The sequence below is a fragment of the Pleuronectes platessa genome, chromosome 2 (assembly GCF_947347685.1).
Source record: "Pleuronectes platessa chromosome 2, fPlePla1.1, whole genome shotgun sequence".
Taxonomy (NCBI): Eukaryota; Metazoa; Chordata; class Actinopteri; order Pleuronectiformes; family Pleuronectidae; genus Pleuronectes; species Pleuronectes platessa.
In genome coordinates, this window is record NC_070627.1 from 3,884,299 (window position 1) to 3,911,356 (window position 27,058).

The following is a 27,058-nucleotide window of genomic DNA, read 5'->3' on the forward strand; positions in this document are numbered from 1 at the left end:
GTATTTGATTTTTTTCTTTTCTTTTTTGTGTTTATGTCTGTGTCTGTGTGTGTGTGAGAGAGTGAGTGTGTGAGTGTGTGTGTACCTGCTCAGCTCAGCCTCCAGGTGGTGCAGTTTGTCTGTGAGGGATTTCCTCTCATCTTTCAGGCCGTCACAGTCCTGCTGCAAACACACACAGCGCTGCTGCAACGTACCACACTCCACTGAGAGAGGAAGATGGGGGGGAATGAGAGGGCATACAGTTATAGTTTAATACCTTTTTTCTGAGCTTACAAAATTAAAAATACACTTTATGTTAGACACACACACACACACACAGCTCACCCTGCAGCTGGTTGGCAGTGTTCTGCTGTTTTTGCTGCTGGGTGAAGGCCTCCTGAAGTCGACTGATCTCCTCCTCGTACTTGGCGGCAGTGTTCTTCCAGTGGTCCAGCTCAACGCGCACACCGCCCAGGTCGGCCTGCAGGGCGGCGATCTCCCGCTCCCGCTCCGCCGTGGCTGTCTCCATGGCGTGCCGCAGAACGATGATCTGACACAAGACACACAAACCCAGTGGAGGTCAGATATACTGTGTAGGACCGGGATTTAAATAACAACAGAGGGAAGTCAGGGGATGGATGGAAGAAGTGGGAGTTTTCGTCTTTGTTTAAAAGCTAAAACGATCTCTGTCAAACTGGTTTACAATGTTTTGTAAGTTCTTGAAATAAGCCAAAGTTGTGAGAAGAAAGAGGAGGCTGTGAGGAGTCAGAGGGGGTGGAGGGGAGCTGGAGTAATGGTACCTCCTCCTGGGCGGAGTAGAGCTCTTCTCTGGTGCTGCAGATGGTGCTCTCTCTCTGCTCCCTCAAAGCCTCCATGTCGGCCTGCAGCTTCCCGAGCTGAGCTGAACACACACAGGGAGCAAAGCAGAAACATGATGAATGACAATATAGACAAAAAGAGTGTGTGTCTTTGTGTGTGTGTGCGTGTGTGTGTGTGTGTGCTTACTCTGCAGGTACTGGATCTGTTTGGTCGACTCTTCAGTCATCTGAGAGTTACTCCTCCTGTCCTCCTCCAACAGAGCTGCAGACAGACACAGTCACACATTCACCAGCTTCCTCTCACTCTAATCTTACATCATGTGACCAAACTGAATTAAATCTCCTCACAACAATGTAAGAAACTATAAAAAAATCAACAAGAGCTGACATTCTAGGAGCAAAGAATCTGCTTTGTTTAGAAACTAATTTAGGTCCAAGTTTTATTTTCTGATCAAGTCAAACAGGAGGAAACTGAGGAATCTGCTGAAGCTAATTGGATCTTTGATTTCATCTCCTATTGGGTTTACTTCTCACACAGTCAGTTACCTTGTAGCTCCTGACATTTCTGCTTTCCGGTGTTGGCTAGTTCCTGGGCCTCCAGAAGCTCTCTGTGGAGATGGTGGATGACCTGCTCCGTGTCTCCGGGCTCGAGACCAACCCGATGCAACTCAGCTACACACACAAAGTAAATGATAGAAATGTTACCACGTGTAATGAGCATACAAAACACTGTAAATAACAAGTGAAAAATAAACTCAAGCTTTTTTTCATAGACCTGCAGGAACTAGTGTAACAGAACAGCGCCACCTAATGGCTCAAATCCTTAGTGTGTGGTGTGTTAGTGCAGCTCAGAGAAGAACTGCCATGGTCACCTTTGAGCAGAGCTACAGTGTTCTGTGGATCATTCAGCTCCTGGTCGTCCATGTTGCCGTCTGAACAAAAACAACAGACAATTCATAAGGGAACAAAGAGAGAGATTTAAAAATACAACAATACAATTATTGCCAGATGGAAAGTTGAAGACAATAACTAAAGTTATTTTTTAAAAACTAGAAGAAAACAATATAAGGATGAGTAAAAGCATTTTAATATCCGACAGCAGTGTCTGGTGTAACATCAGGAGTAGAACGATTCTATAAAATAAAGATTAAATATGTGACTTGGGTCTCTGCTCATTGTTTAGAACATAACCCATAATGGAATTATTAGTAGATGTTCAAAATGTAACTGACACAGAATAATGAGGTCCAGCTAAAAATGCTAAATTACAAAAATGTTACTACAAGGCAACAGTTCAAACTTCAAAATAAAACTTGACCTGCATACCAACTCAACATATACTGCACTCTATATGTGTTTTACTGACCTGACGTGTCGTCACTGCTGCGATCTTTGCTGGGACTCAGAGTGTCTGACATGTCTGACTCTTTGGCATCCATCTGATTCCCTGCGGACACACACACCAAACACACAAAACACACACACACGGAAAGAGAGAGGAGGGGCATTGAATAAGTGGGAAAAACCATTTACACGTTCGTAGTAACAACCATAAAAAAAAAATTGGAGAAAACTAAATCAAGGATTGTAAAAAATACAGGTACACACAAATCTAAAAACAGACTAGACAACACAAACACTTTGTATAGTGCTGTTGCTGTAGTTAATGAGGTACAGCAGGGTCCAGGTGGTGTGTGTGTGTGTGTCTGTGTGCTCGCAGTTTGTCCCCATTTCTTTATTAGACTTCTAGAGGTTTAGACTTGGGGTTTAGGAAACATATGGTCGTGGGGTTTAAGGTCATTGGTCGTGAAACTGACAGTCGGGGTCCAGAGAAGAACAGAAACTGTAAATGTTGATCTGCATGTTGAGAGGAAAAGTATTTCACTGTGCTGACGGCCTCACACGTGACTGATGCCGGTGCGGCTGAGCACTGTGTGTCCACAGAGAATCTAAAGGATGGAAAACAGTCAGACCTCTCACAATGGAAAAGTCAAGGGCGAAGGTCAGAGGTCAGATTCCTCCTCGTCAGCAGTTCTGCCCTTTGTGAAAGTCAAACTAAATGTAGGCCACGATAGCAGCCATTACATTTTGGAGTTGATGGATTGAGGGGCCGTTTCAGGCATTATTATTATTTTTTTCTAATTTTATGAATTTCTCAAGAAATAAAGCGGAGATCTCAATAAAGAATAATCAGATAATTTTGCTTATCTGTGCGTGTGCATGTGTGTGTGTGTGTGTGTGTGTGTGTGTGAGTGTGTTCTACCTTTGAGTCGATCGGGGCTGGCCAGGATGTCGTCCTCTCCAGTCTGGTTGTTTTGTAGGTGTGCGTCCAACACTTCTACACACACACACACACACACATATATAAAAGTAAGAGTTACAGTTTCAGTTCATTCTGGTTAGTGACGATAGAACATAATTCATTAAATGTCATCAGAAGAAATCTATTGGTGAGTAAGTTTTCCTCTCGTCTTGAGCTCTTACCATCAAAGTTGGCCAGTTTGTGGATTGAAGAACTAACAGTCTCCTTCAGCTGTTTCACCGCTGCAATGAGAACAAAGAGTAATCCAGAGGAGTCAGTGAGTAAAACCAGTTTAGATTTGTTGGAAAACACAGATTTGGAACTTGAATAAATTCATCCATGTTCTAATCTTGGATCTTAAAGTTGTGTATGTGCTCCTCTCTGCAGGGGAATCAAATATATGACTGAAAAGAATCAAACTAAAAGACACTAATCCAGGGTACAGACCAATGTAAACAAGCCATCGTTGCCTCAGTTGTATTTTTAGAATGTTAACGCTTTTTAAACATTTCTTTTCAATTAATATGTCTGAGATAATCATTAATTCCAATTAAAAATATAAATTTAGACCTTTTGAAATAACTTTAACAAAATAAAGCCATGTTAAATCAGATGCTTAAATATCTTCCTCTGCTCTACAATAAACTATGACATCCACACACTTCAACTCATTATGACTCTTCTATGTTAAACCCCCGATATAAACAAGTACTTTCTGAACATTAGAGACGTTTCCTCTAGAAACAAAAAACAAGATTTCAAAGTAATCTTCACTGTTTCCACCGTCAGTCAATCTGCTCTCAGTCACAACACCAAAATCAGACTGGTCACAAACTAGATATTTCAAATCCAAACCACTAACTGAGTTACACGGACATAAGCGACGATTATCTGCATTATCTTTATTATTATTGTAAACTGCAGTTTATTTTCTCGATTGTTCATTTACTACAAAACATCAAAAAAAACTGTGACGATAAATATCAAATAAATGTCTGATACATTGCCTGTATCATCTGCCAGGTATATGAATTAACCACAAGGCTTCAGCTGATGGGAAAATGTCACCGCAGCCAACACAGAGGAAGAACATGCACTAACAGTTGATTATTGGTTGGCGTCAGAAATGTGGGCAGTAGAGGGATGAGATACTTGAACTGCTTCTGGTTTGAAAATGTGATTCGAGTTAAAAGTATTTATTAGAGGAGCTGATGAAAGGAAAGATGACAACAGAAGAAGAGGAAGAGAGAAACCAGGTTAGTGAACTAACCCAGTTAAAAGCTACTAGAGCAGCAAGCAGAGAAAAACAAGATGTGAAGATTTGCTTAAGAAGAAGAAAACAGGAGGGTGATTTTCAAAAAGCTGAGAACCAGAGGTACAAGCCAAACACTAAAAACTAGAAATGCACTTTACCACCATATTGCACATACAGTTCAAGTATTGAGAAACATCCAGGTCATCCAGCATGTTCATAGATATGATAACTCAACACATGTCTGATGCCGAAACCGCATCCACCGACCAAATGTTTGTATAATCGACAGAACACAAATGAAAACATTGCTGGACAGTTCAGCCAATGAGACACAAACATACTTGGGGGGGTGGGGGGAATAGATCTGACCTGGACGTACTTACTGTTCACATTCCACAACGTCAGGTCTGTTTGTTTAAAGGCTTAATTCACGCACACATTAAAAACACATTAGTTTGCCTCCGTTTGATCTTTTCAACAATGTCCTGGTTACTCTTTCCAATGCAAACTGTTGGACTTGTAATCAAAGACATCAGTTATTTCTCACTCCCAGACTTTCTTAACATTATGTAATGAGAAAAACAACTGGAAAAACATCAGCCCAGTTAAAATATGTATTTCCGCCTGATAAGAAATTAGTTCAAAATGTCAACACGGTGGGATCACAGTGAAAAGCGTTTATAAAAAACCTGACCGGCCATCAGGAGGCTCATCAAGAGGTTTTCCCATAAGTACATATTGATAATAATAATATAATATATTAATGGATATTTTGGCGCATTTGTTTAGCCTGTATTGATAGAGCAAACTTGACACACATCAAACTAGTCAAAGCCGAACCTGCAGCCGCTGCCTCAAGCGTCTGCTCAACCAGGTGAGCTCCGATTCATCAATGTTCTTTAACCAATAGGCTGCCATTCCAACCAATATGTGGTGGAATGGCCGACAACCAATATATCATTAGAACAATGCTGCAAGATAGGCCAAACACAGATGAAATATGATGAATGAATAAAGAATAAAATATGATATGGTAATATAACATAAGGTTATTATCAGTCAAAGTCATTAGATAGTAGCACAGCATTCTGAGAGAAGACAAACAGTTTGATTTCCTGTCAGATCATTATCAGAATATCTTTTTCATCATTTGGACTCGTTCCCGTGGATTGCTGAAGTCATAGTAAGTTTGAAGAAATAAAAATAAATGAATGTAGACAATGTGTGTGTGTTTGTGTGTAGCGGCGTTCAGCAGGGATGGATATTTGTACTCACGCGGACACTCAATCAACTGTTGGATTCTAGTCGAGTCTCCTCCGCTGTTGTTAACGTGACAGTTGTCTGATAGAAACACAGAGAACTGACGTTACCACGATGACCATCTGGGTCGAGTTGGGTATTTACCTCAGATCTGATCGATTCTGCTCATCAACACCAGATCAGACAGAACCTTCACTGAGGCTAACGCAGCAGTTATCTACAGCAGATCGGAGCTTTGTGATCTCTTTGGAATAATATTAAATTAATAATAATTATACTAATGTTCAATGCTCACTTACCATTGGTCCAATCGTTGTTTGTTTCATGTCATACGACAACAAAACTAGGATCATGTCAGATTAACTTGTTTTCCACATGAGATTATTGGGTTGAATTATTTCACTTGTCACAAACTCTCACTTTATTCTTATATATGTATTCTTCTTAATCTCTGGATTTGATAAACTGAATCCAAACCACTTTGTTTGTATGTGGTTAAAATTCTAAATCTGTTCTAAATACCCAACTCGGTATTATAGAGGACGAGATAGAGAAAGAGCCGAAACGTAGACAGTGAGGACAACAGAGAAAGGACAGACAGAGAGAGCATAACACAACGGTCCAGTTGAAGAGACTGAAAACTACATGAACACAGATGTTCGATAAACAAGCAGACAGGGTAGAAGTCGAAGCCAAACATGGCAGGTATTAAAAAAATAAAAGATATCACAGATACCACAGCGCTGTAACAGCAGACAGGATGTGGGCAGCAGACAGACAGCTGAGGCAGGAGTTCAGATCTCTTCAGAGCTTTCTCAGCTCCTCAGATTATCGACAGAATGTTGATGGAAACAGCTCAAACTGAAGCACACGGCAGCGTCATGACCTTCTCATCGTTTTTAGAGTTTCTGCCCTTCAGACTAAAAATGGTGGAAACTCTAGAAATCTGTTCCACACAAGACATCTGCTAAAAAACTAGAGCTGGACTCAAGCGAACTTAGTTTCAGCCGGGCTCCAGCTCTCACCTGACACGAAGGAGTTTTCAGATCATCCCAAAGAATAAACTATAAAACCTACAGACCCATCACACCAGGAAGAAAACTAACATCTGGAGTTAAATCCCTTCTAATGGCTGGCACAACATTTTTTCATTTCAGTTAAAAGAAACTTAAAAAATGTCAAATGACTTTGTATATTATTTCTAAAGCAGGATCCAGGACTGTCATTCAATACTTGCTGCCTAATGCACACGGCAACAACTAAATAATATAATATTCCAGCTAAAAAAGGGAAATTAACATTTTTCTGGATTGAAGGTTTCTCATAAACTTAACTAGAAAAATATCAACAACTTTTCAGTGAAGTAAAGCTCAAGTTAGATCAACTTTAACATCTTGAAATCGACTAATTGTTAAAGTAAATTTTCTGTCTTTTAGAAAATCTTGTCTTAAAGTTTGTTATTTATAATAAAAACGTGTTTTAATCTTGAATGTTTTTGAGTTCATTATTTATACTGTTAGAAATATGATGACATATAGGACTGTTTTTCTTTTAATCTATAACGCACTATATGCTGCAGCGTTATAGAACAACAAGTTACATAAAAATCAATTTGTTGATGATTATTATAATATTCAAACTAACTACCATCAATATCTTCATCTTCACCGACAGCACCATCATCAGTGTCTGTATCGTCCTCATCCTCGTCTTCCTCGTGGCTCTCAGGTGTCTCCTGGCTCTGTTTGTCCTCCACAGGCTCCTCTACGGGTCCAATGGAGTCAATGTCCACATCTGTCATGTGACCAGATCAAATTTATACGAGTTTGTCGAAACTTCACGAGCCAGACACATGTTCAGAACAGAGTGGGAGTCCACATGACGGTTCCTTCACAAAGTGGCTACTGTGACAAAGTGCACAGTGAGACAGTCACCCCCCAGGATTTATGTTCAGTGTCATCATTCCACCACCAGAAGTCAATCAGTGACCAGAAGCTCTTTCACCCTAGACAAAGAAAAACCAAGCAGTGGACAGTTTGGCAACCACAGAACCCCCCCCCCGAGAATCCACCAAGCCGTGTCCCGGCCTGACAGTGACCCACCATGTCCCCCTGTCTCACAACCCGTCTCTCAACCAGACACCTAGTGCTTACAAGCTAACCTATCGATCAAAGGTCAGGGGGTCACGTGGTGTACAGCCTGGTCCTGATCCAGGGGACTGTACTGGTGAGTTTGGTGTAGTGGCCGCAGTTGGAACTGCAGGTCAGCTGACACACGTTGGTTCAGAATAATTATTTTGTGCAATTTCAATGTGTGTAAATAAAATGTGATCCATTGGAGGGGGAAATTATCAACAACTAAAATATTTTTAGCTTTTATCTGATTTTAATCTTTATGGACTACAATGTGCAAACCTGAAAAACTTCTAAATTGTGTTTGACCAGTGGACACATTTCTCTGAATTGAATGGGATTCCACGTTGTAACCAGGAGTCCAGTCCTTTGAATACATGTCTGATGAGCCAGGTGTCTAAATGTGCCTGAACCAGAAACCTGTTTGTGGTTACACAGAAGGAACAAGACCTTTCTGCACAACATGTTTAAATATATCATCCTCTGCTCCGGCATGTTCTCTTCCTATTTTACGAAACCCGACCGCATCTGTAAATCCACTAATAAATCTTAAACCCTGTGCTATCATTATCTACTGTATATATATTTTTTCCAATTAATTTTATATTGGTTTATTTAGGATTTATACATTATATACTTTCATTTTCCTGTTACCTACTAAATTTGTATTTTAGCGTACCAACACTTTTTGTTGGATGCATTTGAATAAAATGTAAAATCATTTCTCTTAAGTGAAACTGTTGATTCTTTCCTAACGTGTGAATTATCAGTAGCTGCTTATTGTTTCTGAATCATTTATCTTCTGGAACTATCTTCACTGCACCTGAAGCTACATCAAACGCCCAGAGACCGAGACAATAAAGCTGCCATGAACCAGAGCCAAACAGAAGAAGAGCCTGACCTCCACTGAGACAGACAAAGAGACAGATGATAAGAGAGAGAGCAGCGAGCAACACAAAGTTTTGTGGACATCATGCAGGAAGTTGTCATGCATCATTAGTGCAGGGTGTGAATGTGACGTTAGCAGCCACGGAGACACAAAGAGCAGCGGAGAGGACGAGTGTCCCGGAGCGGACCAGAGACGTGAGGACTCACCCAGGCTGTTGTTCTCTTTTATGCTTTTCTCTTGTAGCTGTTCTAACCGAACTGTAAACAACAACAACAACAACAACAGCAGAGAGAAGCGTTGACATGAGGTCCCAGCAGAGCCTCCTGATTGGTCAGAGATGAGTTTTAACCCAGCCATTGGTTGTGTTGACCACGGAGTTAAGATGATTGGCTTACAGGGTGCAGTTATGTTAGCTTGTTAAAAGTTAGGAACAAAAGTAAGTGTGACTGTGTTTGTGCGTGTGTGTGTGTGTGTGTACCCTGCAGAGCAGCGAGCCTCTCATTGCTGAAGTCGTTATCGGCCTGCAGAGCCTCGATGCGAGCCTGGAGAACCTGCTCCTTCTCCTCCATCTCCTCAATCCGTAGCTCCAACTCCCTCTTCTCCGTGGCCCCCCGCTGGGTCAGCTCCTCCTGCCGTCCCTCAGCCGCCTGGAGGAGGATGGAGGGAGTGGATGAAAAAAAGATAATAGCAAGACAGCGTAGGAGAAAGTCGTCACAGTAGAATTCTGATGTAAGGCACCAGGACCTTTTTACATAGTTACTTTTAAATGAATGTTCAATTGATGTTTTTCGAATCGGTTGAATGTTTGTATGGAACCTGTTTTGCAATGTAAGGTCATTTAAATCTGATCTGAATAATTTCCTTCCTTTGTGTGTGTAGAGAATCTGAACGAACCTTGATTTTGTCTGTGAGCTCTTTCATCTCATTGACGGCAGCGTTGTACTTGTTGGCGAGCTCCCTCAGCTCCTCCTGGCTCCTCTCAGACATTTCCTTCAGGTGGGTGCACTCATCCTCCGTGTTACTGAGTGAACGCTGCAGGACAGACAGAAACAGAAACTCTTACTTTTAGAGATATGCCTCAGAATTGTCGGAAAAGACTGTCTGGATGTGTTAAGCATTTATTCATGTCACCTACCTCAACCTCTGACAGCTTCCTGACCACTTCGATCTTCTCCTGCAGGACTCTCCTCAGAGACTCCTTCGCTGTCGTCTCGTAGTTGTGTTTGTCCTCCTGAAGAGCCAAGAGCTCCTTCCGGATGCCCTCCTCCGTCTGGGACTGTGCAAGCAGAGGATTTCATATTGATACAGCAAAAGAATCTGTCATTTCAAATCATGATGTATTCTGTCAGAGCTGCATGTGTGTGTGCATTACCTTAGAGTAGGCCTGTAGCTGACTGCCCATCACTTCCAGTCTGGAGAGCAGACGGTCCTCATCAATCAGTGCCTGGTGGAGACAAACACTCAATTTATTATAGTAGACTTGTCAAACCTACTTAAGATAGAATCTCATGACAGAGGGAAAATCTGTTTGCTTAGTATCATCAAAACAAAAAGTTATACCAACCACTTTATTGTACTTTAAAGTATTTTTCATACAGGCAATTGTGTGATATGCATTATAATGTAAGACTTATCTTCAGATACATCATGTTATCTGTGTAACTAAAGTAGAAAAACAAGTATTCAGAGAGCAAGAATTTGCATCATACACTGTTTGATGCAAAGCGTTTGAGCCTCTTTTAAAAAGGACAAACATCAACATGTGCAGATGAATGGACCAGAGGATAAAGTGACACAAGTAGAGCAGCAACTCATATTACAGAGCTGAGCTCAGGTATGATTGAGGTGTCTCCTACCTGCCAGCTGCTCTCTGAGGCCTCCTGAGTTGAGGAGAGCAGACGCTGCAAAGTGGCGAGCTTCTGCTCCAACATCTGCTCTCTGTGTAAGGCCTCCTGGCAGAGAGAGATAGAGAGACAGGGAGAGAGAGAGAGAGAGAGAGAGAGAGAGAGAGAGAGAGAGAGAGAGAGAGAGAGAGAGAGAGAGAGAGAGAGAGAGAGAGAGAGAGAGAGAGAGAGAGAGAGAGAGAGAGAGAGAGAGGGAAAGAGAGAGAGAGACCGGGAGAAAGAGAGAGAGAGAGAGAGAGACCGGGAGAAAGAGAGAGAGAGACAGGGTGAGGTGGGTGATCAATGACTCAAATGAACAAACAATCAAAATAAATCACAAGGAAGAAAAGCAACAGATTCATTTATAGCGAGGAGATTGGTGGAGATTTGTTTTTAGGAACATTTGTGCTCAAACAAATCTTAGGTCTGTTGTAATTAACAAGATGTCAGAGGGACACGGTGCAGCGCTCCTGTCATGAGTTCACACTTGTTCATATTAGGCTTTATTAATATAGGCGTTTTCATTTCTGAAGCCAGATGATAAACCAACTTTCCAACCTGTCCTGCTAGGATTTAGTGCTGTTATAGTTTCAGTGTAGTTACAATGGATGGCCAGTAGGTGTGAGTGTGTTACCTGCAGATACTGGGAGAGCTGGAACAGTTCCTGAGAATACATACTGGGAGTGTTGGCTGCAATCTAGAAAACACACAGCATGGAATCAAGTTGACAGTTGTCTCGAGTTCATTCAGACTTACACATGGATACACACATACACAATGACAACACACAAAAACACACACGCATATCCACAGATAGGTGAACAAAGTGTTTACGCATCACGGACAGCGTAACACAAAGGGAAAAAAATACAAAGTCATACAATAGGTGTTTAAGAAAGTCAATGAGAGTTCAGAGACACCACGGATGCACCTTTCATATCCTTTCAATTCATATAATATTTTCTAACCATTTCGGGGGGGGGGGGTTACCCTGACCTGGTGCAGGACTTGAATATAAATATGTCACCTTCAGGGTTTCCCCCAGCACTATCTTGTTAAGGCGGCCGCCTTAACAAGACTAGGGCCCCGCCTTGACTACCAATGTATTGCAAAAAAAAAAAAAAAAAAAAAAAAAAAAGTTGAAAAAAAAAAAAAAAAAAATGGCATTGATAATACTCAGGTAATACTGTTTACAACATTAGTCGTGCCAATAAAGTTTTTTGAGTGTAATTGAGACGGCGACATCTGGTGGTTGAATATATTGTTGCATAGTCTATCATAGTCACCTGTCAATCTACCGCCAGTGACGTGCGGTGAGGTCAGTGAGTGGGTAGGCACTGAGTTCTGAAAGCCAGATTTCTCTAAACCTATATATTGTTAAATCAAAAACAATAAACAACAAACAGGCACGCACGGCCGATTTCAAATAAGTTCCTCCCTTTCTTTCTTTCTTTCTCTCTCACTCACTCACTCACTCACACACACAGACGGGACGTATATGAAATGTCACGACGGTGACTTCAGGTTTGCCCGTAGCCTACTGTAGTTTGGTCTAAATGATTAAACATCGCATCCATCGACTTAACGGACCCGTCCCTCACACCGAGGGCAGAATAAACGTAAGGCAACAAGTCAAACCTTCGCCGATTCAAACTACCGGTACTACTTCTATTCAACTTAAAAATAAAAGACAGCATTCATCATTATGTAGGACTACAGCATAACTGATGGCAACTCCACTCCATAAACTTTATCTTAATAGATATAGTACCAGTAGCATATGCCCCATGGACCTGTCCAGCATCAGAATGTAACCATTTATCCACATTGCAGAGCTTAGGTTTGTCCGTCAGTAACAATGAAAACACAACTGCTCAATTGAATATAAAATGCAGAATGGATTGCACTCGGTATCAATTCATCCAACTTTATTATTAAATAAACCCCCAAAAAGTTTCTGACTCACCAATCTGACTCCCTGGCTGTAGAAATAAGCAATACGATAGTAATCCAGTGACAGTCTGACTGACAGCACAGCTAGCTAGCATCCTTCCGTTCATGTAGGCTACCTGTCCGTTTGAAATGCTCGAACATTGTTTGTCCCTGTTGCTGCTGTACACCGTCCAAGGCTGGCGCAGGCCTTTCTCTTGCTATTCATTCTGTTCCTTTTTAAATTATAATCCAATTTGTTAAAATTCCTCCAGTCTGAAATATCTGCGGGCACGGACACGGCAGCTGCAATGTTGACTTAAAAATCCGCGGGGGTAACGCGACGTGAATGAGCATAGCCAACGTAATGACGTTGGCCTAAGCTGCGTAAATGTCTAGTAATATCTCGATTTTAATTGGTCCATGAATGATATGTAACGTAAAGGCTTATGCAGTATGATGAGCTACATCAGCTGTATCCAAACCTGTCCCTCCTGTCAGCGATCGCGCTCACGATACCAGTGGCAAGTGTCAATTGTGAGCGAGATTTTTCTGCCATGAATAGGGTAAGCCCATCATCTTCTCACTATCTTAGTTCAAAATTTAAAATATTAAATACAACATTGACTTCATTCACTCTATGTGTAGATAAAGACAGACCTGCGAAACAGGCTGCAGGGCAAGAGTCTTACAGCCTTTCATGAAGATCAGCATCAATGGCCCACCAGTGTCTAAGTTTAATTTCAGCAGGGCGCTGGAACTGTTCTTTGCACAGCCACGCAGAATAGCGTGCACTGATGCCTCTTGTCAGCTGTGCCGCAAATAAGAAGATCCAGAAAGGAACTGTAAATAGTTGAATTTGCCCTTTTATGTGCATACAAAAGTTAAGTGTATTGTCCATTATTTGTATTTAATTTGCACTGTTCTTTAATTTTATTTTGTAGTGTCTGCATGTTTTCCACAACATTTGTACCTACTGTTGTTTATTTATATTGAAATAAACAGTTGTTTATTTCATTCATGCGTACTGGCATCTTTGAGCAAAATACCCCCAAAAATTTTCGCCGCGCCGCTACGCGCCGCGCCAACAGCACCGCCACGCGCCGCGCCAACAGCACCGCCACCTGCTTACCACCTTGACTGAGACATTTACTGGGGGAAACACTGACCTTATGTTCTAGGAGGGCAATTTCCTCTTTTAGAAACCAGAAGACAGACCAATTATTCAGGGAAATAATTGGCAGATTATCAGTTATTAAATGCAAACTCCATTCTCTACATTACTCTTTGTGTAAACGTCAAACAAAAAGGAGAAGTTAGCTTTAGCGGTGTTTGTTTGTGTGTTTCTGAACTTCGGACTCAAGCCGTTCGACCTAGCTTCCCGTCTTCATGCTCAGCTATGCTATCGACATCTTAACTCCTGGTGCTTTCTTAACGGAGATTCGATATCGCTCTAAACAACAGTGTTTTCATCCCGAAATGTTGACTCCCTCAGCTGCACATTACAAAAGAGCCAGATGTTGGTGGAAGAAGATGTTTCATTGATAATTTTGATTATTTTACTCACTGATCTTGAGCAAACTGTGGTGAAACCAAAACTGCAGCTGTGGCTGCATGAAGTCGAGTTAAACCCACACATCACATTCTCTCTGTGCATCCAGTACATTTCCACCTTAACTCAGTGCGACAGCCTGAGTGGGTGTGTTTCTGACCATGTGACTCAATGTCTCTCAAGATCTGGGAGGTGCAAGGATCCTGCTTTAGGGTAATTTATTATGTTGGAGAAGTGGTTCAAATCTAGTCACAGCTCCTCCCGGCCACTCATCGCACAAACAGACACACACAGACAGTTAACTCCTGCCTACATTCCTCAGACAGGTTCCACTGAGCCTCTGTTGTTCTCACTGTTTGAGGGAGACACAGGGCAGGGCAGGCAGCAGAGGAAGCTAACGTATAAAGTATAATACAGTACAGTTCAGACTGATTTGATTCAATATATTGATGAATGTGTCAATAGTTTTGAAAGCATCTAAATAACTCGGAAGTCAGTGAGAAAAGAACTTTGCCCCTGATCCACATGAAAGACTTCTGTGGTGCAGCAGCACAAACTGGCAGCAATCCCTGCATTCCTCTATCAGCTGACTACTCCACTGTGTGTGTGTGTGTGTGTGTGTGTGTGTGTGTGTGTGTGTGTGTGTGTGCGAAAGGACTATTTATGTGTGTGACAACCAACACACAGAGACACACTCTTACACATAACTCCATCACAGTGGTGCAGGCTTACATGGAAATCTGACAGGGACTGGGACAGGACACCAAAGACAACACACAGGTTTCTGTTCTTACCTGGTCTACAGGAAGTGGTAACGGAGCCTGGATGACACTGAAGAGAGAGAGAGAGAGAGAGGAGAAAACAGTTTGTCACCATGGAAACACCAGGGAGGGAGACACTTCCAGTATCCACGGTTACAGAAGAGGTAAAAAAAAATTATTAAAAAAAACATGGTACTCTGAGAATTGTGACTTTTCACTTCTGCATTGAAGAAAAAAACAATTTAAGCAAATCAGTCATCATCACGACATGGGATAATATAACTAGCTTCCACAGCTCTGAGAGGAACTCCACTCTGTCACAGCGTCATAACACAAAGATCCACTTCTCAACAGTTCAACTGCAGCCTCAAATGTGATCATCAGGGTCAAGAGACACCTGTAACAGCCTCACTCTGCACATGGAGGTGAGCTGTTCACACAACTACAGGGCTGTGTTGTAGAATGAATGAGTTAAAGCAGAGGGGGGTGCAGTCAATGGATTCTCTTCTTTATCGGCCACATCTCGACTTGACGTGGGTCTAAGAGAATCTCCGCTCTTACGTTTCACCGTTGTTGTTTCTCGTTCATAGTATTTTCTCTAACCAAGCAACCAACTGCAGAGTAGACGACCTGCTTCCTGTTTACACCAGCATGCACAGGCCCAGTGTACACAATGTGAATGGTTACGTTTTCATGTGAATTTGTGTAGACGGTGATGTTGTGACATTTAAAAACACGGTTTTAAAACAAAAAACACCATATGACTGTAGCCTGTGACAGTAGTTTCATGGATGGTTAGCAGTAAAATGAGGTCTACTGTTTGAGGTATTTATCCAAAGTACTGTATCTCAGAGCACCACAAGGTCAAACAGGTTTGCTTTAGTGAGGGGGGGGGGGGGGGTAATCCAGGGTTCAGGAATGAAGGTAAACTCCACTCAGGGCAAAGTGTAACCTGACTGTGTTAATGTATAACTACTAACCAGCGGGAGGAGGAGGTGGAAACTACAGCAGCTCTGAAAGCAACTATGAGGAAATTATGATTCTGTAACATCTGATGAAAACTAATGCTACGTGAAGTTCTTCTCAGTAGTTATCATGGTAATCTAGAATATATTTATTTCAATGTCATTGTTTGTCGTTTCCTTTAATATGAATTGTGCAAGGGCAACACATTTCCTTCGACAAACACAAAATGAAAACAAGACCGAAAACAAACATGATACAGCTATATTTTTAGGCTTCATGTGTAGAACAGTTGAGCAATAACAATAACAAAACTGATCCAACGCCACAGCTTTATATATCTCGAAGCCAGCGATTGTCTCATCAACAGCCACAAACTGAGCTCAGATCAGTTCAGTCTCATTTCAGTTAATATGATCCAGAGATTCATAAAGATACAAGCAGAGCCAGAGAAGCTCCCTCAGTCAGGACAGCCCTGTGAACTGCAGCAGGTCCGCACACATTAATTATTCATGGCAATAATTAATGTCTCATATTGTTAAGTGATATTTAGGTCTTTTTTTAATTACAAAAATCTGTAAGCAATATTAATACTGTGAAGTTATTAAAACCCTAAAAACACACACTGCTTTTCAATCACACACTGAAGTCCGGACAGTTTCCTGAAATGTTCCTGATGTTTGAGTAGCTCCATGTGAGGACTGAGCTGAAAATGTTTCGCAAAAATGAACATGCAACAGATGCAAAAAGCTTGAAGAATGCAAATATCTCTGGATGAAAAAGAGCTGCCACTTAGGAGAGTCGACGTGCTGTAAACAAAACCACTGCTTTCTGCAGCAACATGTAAACATCGTGTTCTACCCCTCATCCGAGTGTTCAGGATATGTTCTCCTCTTGTTGGGAACTTGTCTGACCTGGACAATCTCCTGCTGCGTTCTCTAAACACGAAAGGCAAACCGCAGATAATGGCCACAAATTTGGGTCCAGACTTTTTTCACAATTTGCTTAAAATGTTGTGTCAAATCTCATCTCAGAATTTCCACACAAAGAGGTCAAAGAAATCAGGGAAATCTCCCTCTATTGCTTGTAAACACAACTGAGAAAAAGGTTTATCAGGCGTCTGCACTTAACCAAAGCGTCAGCCAAGAGACACACACTATTTTATAAACACAAAAGATTAAGTAAAACAGAACTCTGCTGTCGTCTTACACAAATATCATAAAGGGCCGAGACCTAAAGTGAATGATCCAGCAAAATGCCTTGTTTTAAAAGAAACAGGACAAATATCTGTCTGCTACGTGTCTTTGTTGAGCATCTTCTGTGCGTATGGAATATTGCTAAATGTATGTGATTATGTTGATGATCATATTTCTATACCTTTGGACCGGCAGTCTGATAGAAATACAACAGAGAGACATCAGGTACAAAGCAACGCTAGTTATTAATCTGAACAGGCAGGAATGCAGACAGAATTAATAGGTGGGGTGGGAGCAGTACTTTAATTAATGATTTCTGTTTTCTACTTAAGGCCCAGACGTAGTTAAGTGAATTGGATAAAACACTTGAGGATAAGACAATCTTTTAAAAAGGGACTTCTGTACATTTAGCACCCGTAGAGCAGGTTTCTGCTGATGCTGCTCTCCTCCACTGTGACTAACAACCACAGAGCAGCAGCATCCATCACCCTGCAGCGTTGTGAGACTTTTTATCCCGATCTCCTTGCACTGAGGGAAGTGTTTTCATATCAGTGCTGCATTGCATCGAGCTCTGCTGTTGTGGCCACTTGACACCCAGGAAGAGAAGACAGTGTCCTTCAGGAAACGCTGTATTCTTCTTATTGAATAAACCAACTTCACTGGCCTTAGATCTTTTAACTTTCCAGTCTCTCAGGGTCACTGGATACCAGTAACGAAGCCCTTATTTGTTATATTTGTCTTAGTGGCAAAGCTTGCAGCCTCGTTGAGAGCAATTAATAAACAACTTCAGTTATTTATGAAAGCAACCGTCCAAAACTTTGAGCGCTTGTTTTGTTTCGACTTCTTTCTTTTGGATCCACTTGAAGAGGACTCCCTTGTCCCTTGACACCATCTTACTATGTAGTTACAACAATGTTCCAGCTACAATCATTCGGTCACAGCGGTCCGTCTCATTTTAGGGGAGCCAAAACCACGTGTTTCAGACAGAGGCTGAAAAGAGGAGCTGCAGCAATGGACAGTCTGAGGAAAGTGATGCTTTCTGAAAACAAGCTTTTTACATATTAACCAAATAATAAGCATAATGTCTTTCCTCCACATCGGGTCTTTAAAGGATTTTCTGTTTACATCAAGCAGATCTAATTTTCAGTCATTCAAAATCCATTGCAGTGTTGCACCAGAATAACTAGTTGTTAAGACGTGCAGACAAATTACCAGCGTAACACAACCTGATTCCTCAGCTCTGCAGCGACGTCTATTAAGAACCTAAAGCTGCAGTGCCGCTGCTCCACAGGAATCAGTCATCCACAGCAGATCCAGCCAAGTGTGTTTTGCATGCAGTCCAGCAGACACTGATTATGGAAAACACTGGCAGTAGTTTCCATTTGCTGCCTGCTCACACATTTTTACCACTGAATAGGTTTTACACACTAAACCACAACTCCGACCTGTTCTGGAGACAACGTGGAGGTTGATTCTCACTCTCCTGCACGCGGCTCATTATCAAACCTCAATATTTATTCAGCACTGATCGAAATGTTACTTTAACAAAAACCTTCCAAGCATCGCACCAGATTCAATCTCTTCTCTTTTGAACAAACCTGTCAAGTTGCTTGTGCTTTTAAAACATTTAACATCAATATAACTTGCAGAAAACCATTTATATTTTTAAAGCAAGATATCGCAAAAGTATAATTTACCATTTACTGAAACCAGTGCTCTAGCTATTTGTGGCTAATCAAGACTACATTAAAAGTTTAGATAATTAATTCTGGACATTATCTGCTTTTTCTCCAGTATTTCACTGTTAAATTGGTGAAAACTGTTTGGACTCAACATGCCGAGTTGTGAGAAATAAATAACTACTATATTATATAGTTAAATAACTGGAACTCAAATAAATTCCGGAATTGAAAAAAACAAATAGTTGCAGGTTAGTTTGTCACTGGTCATCAAGGGCTTACTACTTCAGGATACCTGGACTGATGGATGAACAGACTTCTCCTGGAGGAGCACTAACCACCACAGAAGTGAACACAAAGACTATTCTTTTAAAAGATGTGTTACTACACAAGTTAACTGCTGCCTCACTTGTTTCCACCTGCATACAACATGAATGACAGACCCAACAGTCCCCTGAACAAACCACGAGAAAACCCTGTTGGACCACACACTTTAGACTTTCATCCTCATTTTACGACAGGACATAAATCCAACGTGTTCCTTGAACAGATACTGGGAACAGTTGAAGCTTCACAGTGATGTGACAAACATTTAAAGACTTAATAGTATTTAGCTTTAAGGCTGTGTCAAGACTCAGCTGCATGTCCCAGCCTGATCAGGAGCAACCGAGTCCTGGTTCAGAATCTTGACAGCAGAGACGTTACCTGTCAGCTCCTCTTCCGGTGCCTCAGCTGGTTGTGTGTCACGGGACAAAGTTCAGGGTTCGACCTCCATCTCAGTCTGAATCAGCTCCTGTGAGTAAATCAACCCTTCGCTTGTTTCACTTCATTTTCTCAACCAGTTTCTAGCCGAGCAGCTGATACCAGAGCGCTTTTCCACACGCGAGTGAAGTCATCCCATCACAGAAACTGTATTTTCTTTCTCCTCGTCGCTCCTCCCCTGCTTTGAGCAATAACAGCTGATTTTCTTCCTTTGACATTGTGCAAGCCTCTGTAGCTCCGCCCCCCCCCGGCACATGTGAGGTGGACAAACTCTCCTCTCTGCTACAGCGATGTTTCTACACCGTCATGGAGGCTAAAGGTAAGATAGATAACTAACCTGGTGTGAGTCATTCGTTTCTAAATATTCAACCATCAATCAAATTATAGATTTGTATAGCCCATATTCACAAATCACAATTTGTCTCATAGGGTTTTTAACAAGGTGCGACATCCTCTGTTCTGAACCATCAAAAAAAAAACTATTAACAGAAATGTAGAAACCTCAAGAGTCACATGTGAGGGATCCTCTCCCAGGACGGACACAAGTGTAATAGATGCCACATGTAACTGAACACATCAACAAAACAACAGTTCCTACCATAACGGAAAAGTGTGTCAATGCTTAAAATATTTTCTACATGAGAATGTCTGTCAATATAAATTTCATAAATCTAATCAACAAGCTGATATTCTCAAGTGGGAGAGTATACTAGTCTCTAGTTATCTGTGTGTGTGAGTTAGTGTGTGTTTAAGAAAATATGACAGACGGTAAACAATGCTGGTTAAACCTGAAACACTCTGAAGGTGTGACCTCAGTATTAGTCATCGTTTTAAGGGGCGGAATTATTTTTTCGTAAAATAAAAGAAGCCTTAAATTCCCTGTACAACAACTTCATCTGTGAGATGTATCCTAACAGCAGATTTAGAGATTAAAAGACAGTCACTGTTCTGGTGATGTGACTGATCTGTGTTAATATAAATGGATCCTCATGAGCTGTTCTCTCCGAGCGACACCACGTGTTTGATAAAATAAATAATGATTCCACTCTGAATCACAGGCGGGAAGCTGCTGCACGTTTTCTAGCCGCACAGTGATGTCACTGCAGGTGTTCTGCATTAGAGGAAACTAACTAGTGTGGGTGTTTTCTCAGTTTTTAGTTTTTTTTAATAACCGACTGTTTTACATCAAATCTAATGGAAGCAACCACAGGCAGCTCAGATTGCTGCTTTGTATGAGAAACTGTACAACAAAGTTTTAAAAGTTTTAAACTTAAAAGTTTTACAGAAGAGGTCAAAGGTACATTAATAACACTATTACTGTGAGTTTACAGGTTCACACCTACAGCTGTAAGTAAAGTTAATTACTGAATCACACTTTGCTTTTCTGTTGTCTGTGTGTAAGTGAGTGAGTGAGTGAGTGAGTGAGTGAGTGAGTGAGTCAGTGAGTGAGTCAGTGAGTGAGTGTGTAAGTGGGTGGGTGAGTGAGTGAGAGAGAGAGCGGGGATAATCAATGAAAGACAATCATTAAATGAGATTTTACTCATTGTAAATAGAAATGGAAGAGAAGATAGGGACAATGCATAATCCGTGCACATGTTGGATGTATTATATATATTTATTTATTGTTGAACTGTGTGCGACGCCCTTTGGCTCCTTGTGAAACTTTGACTTTCATCTGTCACACTGACCATCGGCAGAACCGGCAGGGGGGGGGGGAATCCCTAACCATAACCCACTAAAACGTTTTCACCGCCCTGCTCTGTATGAACGTATATATTGTGTTCATTATTAAACTATAGTGGACCAGAGAAGGGCCAGAGACACCAGTTCACTAAGCTGCAGCCCAGGACCCATTTGCCCGGGTGTTTTTCACACCTGCACTGATAGCTGTGATCGGATCACCCAAGATGGACGACGTTAAAGCCAGGTCTGAACAGGACCTTAAAGTCGTGTGTTGTTTTTCAGGTTGTAAGCAAAGCAAGGGACTGAATCAAGCTTTCAACAGGACAGATTTCTCCCACTGTCCAAATACAGGTGTTCTACTCAGACACAGGGCGACTGAACAAAGCTGTGTTTGGCAGACTTCCAGAAGGCTAATGCTATCACCAGGGAGCAGAAACATTCTTTAGCTATTAACAAAGATGTCTTCCATAGCTTCACATCACTCTCTCCAACTCAGAGACACAGAGCTGCAGAACTCCTTGATTATTAAGCTCTCTTTGATTAATGGCAACGTCCACAGGGTTTTTCCTGCAAAGGGAATGGCGAGGCAGAATTCATCACTACGAGTGTTTGATTACTATAAATGAATTGTGTAGCTTCTGTATGATAGTCAAAGAGCCGGAGATAATGGTGGGGTGCACAAGGTTTGGCTTGATTCAGTCGAACAGTGCGATTAATATTGACACAGAGAGGAGAAGTAAATTGCTGACAGAGCTGATAACTGTAAAAATAACTGTTTTACAGTCCAGACATGAATTAAATGACACCAAATGATCACTGTAAGCGGATTTAGCGGAGCAGTGCATGGCTCCCTGTGTGTTTGGCCCAGGTCTGCCTGGGTCCATGTGCTTGGTACAACCCCGGCATGTGCTGTCACCGCAGGATGAATGCACATTTCTGAAAATATACAGTAGATTCTACATTTCTAGTAAGTTACAAATTTGCCTCTTTTCTTGTATACAGAAATTCACATAATTTAGATTTTAAACCACCGCTTAGATTTAAACCACAGACCTGCTGACAGGCTTGTCTCTGAACTACCACTTCTTAATTTAGGCTTGTTGCTTCACTTAATTACTTTAGTAACCACATTGACAGGCTGATTTATAGTGTGATTAAATTAAGGTGGATCTTCCCTGAAAGAAACGTCATCTGCCAACACACAGACGACCTGAGCAGAGCAGCCGTCAGGATGCTCGTTTGCATTTTTCTGGACCGAACACTGAACAGCAGAGCAGCAGATGGCAGTAACCACCATGGCACCGTGGCACGGCATCACACACTCACACAGAAAGATTACACATGGTTTCTACAATAGGCAATTACACACAACCAGTACAGTAAGAAGCTCCACGCTGTGACCACTGTTGGTTTACTATGGCCCAGTTAACTGTAAACACACAGATTCACGGTCCTATCGTTTGTGAACAGGGATCCTTCATTCTCCAACTGTCATCAACGTAAACATCAAATAACCACTCGACCATCATCTAGAATAGCTTTTAAACCGTTATCACAAAGTTTTAAAAAAAGACCCACACACACACACAAACGTACACAGACACACACAAATACCCTCGCAGCCTCAGGTCATCCTCATAACAACTAGACTGACAATAATCTCATCACTAGGCAAGCAGAAAAGTGTGTGTGTGTGTGTGCGTGTGTGTGTGTGTGTGTGTGTGTGTGTGTGTGTTAAAGCAGACACTCCAGCCACTTAACCACAGAGGAATTTTTAAACACAGTTTGCAGTAATCATATCATTTGTCACTGGATACTAAGCAGTTTTCATGGATCAACATTAAATGATGAGAATGCTTACTCGCTTCGACGGCGTGCCTCCATCCCATCGGGTAAGAAGAGCTTGATTGTTGACACGATGCAGCCATGGGTGACTGGAAACACAGACAAACAACCAGTCTGTTAATGTCACTGGAGCTCTGAAATAGTCCATCATCAGTGAACAACACCATCACCCTACAGTTCGTGGATGCAGCCGACCTCGTACATCATACATCTGACACAGTGATGCTGGTTCGAGCTGCATTAACACCTGACCTCCAATCATCTTCCATCTCAGACTAATCTACCAGGTGCCACAAGGACAAGCACTTCCTGTTTGTAGGTAAACTAAAACGAGCCGTCTGGGACTAAAGACTGTTTTTAAAGTAGGGACATGACAGGTCTCCAAAAGTGAAGTAAAATCATCTTGATCGCCCACTAGTGGTTGGTTGTAGATGGGTCCTAAACCCCGCCTCCTTCGTACCTCCATACCATGATCCAAATGAGGTAGCTGTAGGACAAGATGGTGGCACCATTACACTGGATATTTCAATGGTTGGAAGTGGACATGTCATCCATCTTTATTTAGAGTCTTTATCTGGGACAGATCACTGATTCGCTTCCTTTGATGTTGCAAATGTTTTCTTAAAAAAAATATTTAAACAGTAGCTTACAGCCTACTATTAACACTTAATGCATTACACAATCAAATCAACACCTTTCAGGCACAGTCCTGATAAGTCGGATTTATTGCGGGGTTGTTGTACAAGGTTCTGTGTGATTGGAAGGTTTCACTGCTGTAGTTTAGCGGTGACGTGTTTTGTGTGTAGAATCAAGTCATCTGGAAACAGTGATGTTCACAGATGAACCTCCAACAGCAGTCTCATAATACAGAAGGTCCAATGCAGTTTGAAGCCCCCTGGGTGTCTGGCATGAAAGCAATATAAGTGGAGCTGAAAATCTGACCTCAATATCTGCTGTGTGCACATGCACCTTATGTCGTCTATGACCTAAGCAGAATGAGCCCTGCAGTACTCAAGAGGGTTTGTAAAGTGTAATTATTTCAGGGATGTATGTCTCAACAGGGCCGGTAGAGAAAGAGGTTCCACATCCCTGTAGCCATTTGTCTCGTTTCTTTTCAATTCTGCAGGTGATATAAACCACGTCTGTGTCTTTTAACTTGAGTATAAACATATTTCATGTGTTGATGTACCTTTGCGCGTGTTCTCAGTGACGTCGACACCAAACTGAATGATGTCTCCAGAGAGGACCTCGCAGGCTGGACTCTCCTCTGAGCCACGACTCAACCTCTGGCTGTTGATGAATGTCCCGTTGCTGCTTTTCGTGTCCTGCAGGTAGAACTACAACACACAGAAAAACAGCTGGGTGAAAACCATGACAGGAAATCACGTCACAACAGGTTCAGATCATCAGCAGAGGAACAAACTGCATCTCATGAGGAAATTTCACGACTGTCAATGTAAATTATAAGCGTGTCAGAATAGTGTTTATACCACTTGACAGCAGCCGAGAGCTGTTTTGCCCAAAATATCACCATCGTCCACTCAATGGTGCAATTTCATTATATATTATTATTAATCATAACAGATTTTAAGAGATGTGATGCAGTCAGGAGAGCTGCCAGAAAAGCTGAATGTTTCTTGTGTTGCCCATCTTAGTTTATTATGATAGTGTGCCAGCATTTAGAAATCTAAGACAAAGTACAGCTAGGTTATTAATCAAAGTTTTGAACAAATTACATTTTGTCTTGATAACGCCTCTCAATGAAAAGTCAGGTGATCATCGTGTACACTGAATCCAATCCAAGGAACATCACCTCAAACAAAACCTGATGGCAAACCATGTAGTAGCTGCTCAGCTGTTTGACTCTACACTAAAAGGGTAGACCAGCTCAATACACACATGCAGGGACACACTAAATAAAGCTGGTATTACCATTTGCTGCTTTAGTCTTTTGAATTCACAATGAACTCCTCACTTCTCTCCTGCCATCAATACCAAGGGCTGCATGATTCCTTGTAAATAATCTAATTCTGATGTCAAACGATAGATCCACAGCCAGGAAATACACATTGAGACATTAAAGCAACGTTTCAAGTCATTTTAAAAAGGCACTAAACAAGTCACACAGCATGAATCAATGAGAACAACAACTTTGAAGTACAGAAATCCCAAAGGAATCATCTCAACTAGTTTCATTCACGAATCATCCTGAATGAAAACACACACACACACAAGCTGGAATTTAAAAGTCACAGAAACAGAGAAATTAAATCTATAAAAACACACACACACGTAGATCAGCTTGACAACACCTGACAGCAGCATCAAACAGACCTGCACATAAAACAACAAAAAGAATGCGGTGTGTACAGACAAAACACAGGATGAAACACCAACAACAACAAAAACACACACAGACACAGTGAGGTACACACACAAACACACACAGTTAGCCTGCGGCCTGTCTGCCTGTCGTTTCATTCACCAGCTCTTTTCTCTCCATCAGGACTAAACGTCTCGGTCGACCTACCAGAGAGAGAGAGACTGAGACCTGAGAGGTAGAGAGAGGGCGAGCTAGAGAGAGATGCCCAGACCGACTTCGCTGTGGATCCGACTGCAGCGTGCTACAAGAAGCTACCAGTTCACAGCTCATGATGTCTACACCCTCACACACAGACACACACATTTACCTCCTGTCCCCATGGTAACCTGGTGACGGGGGGGAGGGACCTAACTATAGAGCTTTTCACCCAGCAACAACACACACATGCACACACGCATTCTGCGTCACACACCTCACATATGGCTCTGGCACTTATATACCTAGTGTGTGTGTGTCTCTCTCACACACACACAACGTGACATCATCAGCTGCTAACTGCCGGTTCGGTCTCAGTCCAGCAGAAGTCGTAAGTCTCATTTGACGTGTTGACCGATAACGATTTTTGCCCCTGATGTCGATGCTCTGGGTGTAAAATGAATTCAGTTACCAACATATCAGCCAATGCATATATATTGTTTTTTAATGGTAATGATTCCTATGATTTTGTTATCAAACCTTTGTGACAAATAAATGTAATTCAGGGTTGTTATTTTACAGTTTAAACCTTATTATATGAAACTATAAATAAATATTAAACAGATATAACCAAATAAATAGAACTTGACATAAGAAGTGAAACATTTAAAATAAACATAAATGCTCTTATTTGCGTTTTTATTCTCTGAAATGAAGTTTTCATATCAGCAAACAAATATTTGTCTGTGAAAGGCTCCAATCAGCTGATAGCAACCACCAGAAAAATCTGTTCTATTATTATCAACATCACCACAAGGGGTAGATTCTTATATCTGGTTCAATGTTGGACCAGTTAAAAGTTACTAAGACACACAGTTATTAAATGTTTAATTCATGTTTTCTTATATATTTGGTCTCTTTCTGCTTTCACATGGTGTTGGAATACTGAAAGAATTTGTTCCTGACAAGGAGAATCCACCTCGAGTCAGAATGTCAACTGACGTTATCATTTCTAAAACCAATTTAAATAATTCAAATAGTATCTTTTCAAGTGAACTTGTCAAATGTTACACTCACAAGTCCCAGCATGTGTTTAACTTTGTCATGTTTGATCACTTGAGGCTGAAGTGCTCAGCCTCAGCCGAGGACTCCCCAGTGTTACACCGTCCTCTGTGACATGAACCAGTCTGACAGAGTTTAGCTCGACTCATTTCAAATCCACGACATGCCTGTTTCCTGTGACACATCTGGATCTGGACTTTCACTCGTCGTGGTTTTTCCGGTGCAAATAATATCACGCAAACGCACCACTTTTCAAACCAGTCTACAACTCTTGACTGACATTCAGCACCACCAGCATTCCAGCACCGCTTTCACCCACGAACTGCACATTTCTCAGGGAAACACTGCTTCCCTTTATCCCTCCGTCTTCCTCCACCCTCTGTCTCTCTCCCTCATTAGTGTCAACTAAATGAATGCCATGTAATTGTGTTTGGATTTTAATTTGCCCTTTGCCTGCAAAAGCAGTGCAAACCGTCAGTGGGCAAGCAACAGGCACGACAACCACTTAACCAGTCAGCAGGTCAACACATGACACAAGTTTTCTTGGACAATACACACACACACACACACACACAGATGTGTTAAAAAAC

At 41.6% G+C, this 27,058-nt stretch overlaps 1 protein-coding gene and 1 long non-coding RNA gene across 10 annotated transcripts in view; one reads left to right on the top strand and one right to left on the bottom strand.

Moving 5' to 3' along the window:
• slmapa (sarcolemma associated protein a) overlaps positions 1-27,058 on the bottom strand; it is a 46,645-nt gene that overhangs the window by 8,648 nt on the left and 10,939 nt on the right. For 2 of the 8 annotated variants that reach the window (XM_053447327.1, XM_053447377.1), the window contains exons 2-22: positions 24,078-24,225; positions 22,905-22,977; positions 14,794-14,830; positions 11,153-11,215; positions 10,492-10,587; positions 10,008-10,079; positions 9,771-9,911; positions 9,530-9,667; positions 9,114-9,282; positions 8,842-8,892; positions 7,262-7,408; positions 5,630-5,695; positions 3,282-3,341; positions 3,061-3,135; positions 2,164-2,244; positions 1,670-1,729; positions 1,344-1,469; positions 985-1,059; positions 780-880; positions 325-529; positions 86-203 (exon numbers count right to left, since the gene is read on the bottom strand). In XM_053447327.1, the coding sequence (XP_053303302.1) occupies positions 86-203; positions 325-529; positions 780-880; positions 985-1,059; positions 1,344-1,469; positions 1,670-1,729; positions 2,164-2,244; positions 3,061-3,135; positions 3,282-3,341; positions 5,630-5,695; positions 7,262-7,408; positions 8,842-8,892; positions 9,114-9,282; positions 9,530-9,667; positions 9,771-9,911; positions 10,008-10,079; positions 10,492-10,587; positions 11,153-11,215; positions 14,794-14,830; positions 22,905-22,977; positions 24,078-24,225 (2,102 nt within the window). Of the gene's footprint in view, positions 1-85; positions 204-324; positions 530-779; positions 881-984; positions 1,060-1,343; positions 1,470-1,669; positions 1,730-2,163; positions 2,245-3,060; positions 3,136-3,281; positions 3,342-5,629; positions 5,696-7,261; positions 7,409-8,841; positions 8,893-9,113; positions 9,283-9,529; positions 9,668-9,770; positions 9,912-10,007; positions 10,080-10,491; positions 10,588-11,152; positions 11,216-14,793; positions 14,831-19,303; positions 19,587-22,904; positions 22,978-24,077; positions 24,226-27,058 lie in introns of those variants that run through there. The other 6 variants (XM_053447385.1, XM_053447348.1, XM_053447334.1 and 3 more) reach the window with 5 other exon arrangements.
• On the top strand, positions 19,323-26,892 carry LOC128462109 (uncharacterized). 2 transcript variants are annotated; one of them, XR_008342328.1, is made up of 4 exons: positions 19,323-19,679; positions 23,950-24,014; positions 24,096-24,219; positions 25,395-26,892. It is a non-coding gene; the product is annotated as an uncharacterized LOC128462109 (long non-coding RNA). The 2 variants fall into 2 exon arrangements; XR_008342327.1 differs by lacking the exon at positions 23,950-24,014 and having other exon boundaries at positions 19,327-19,679.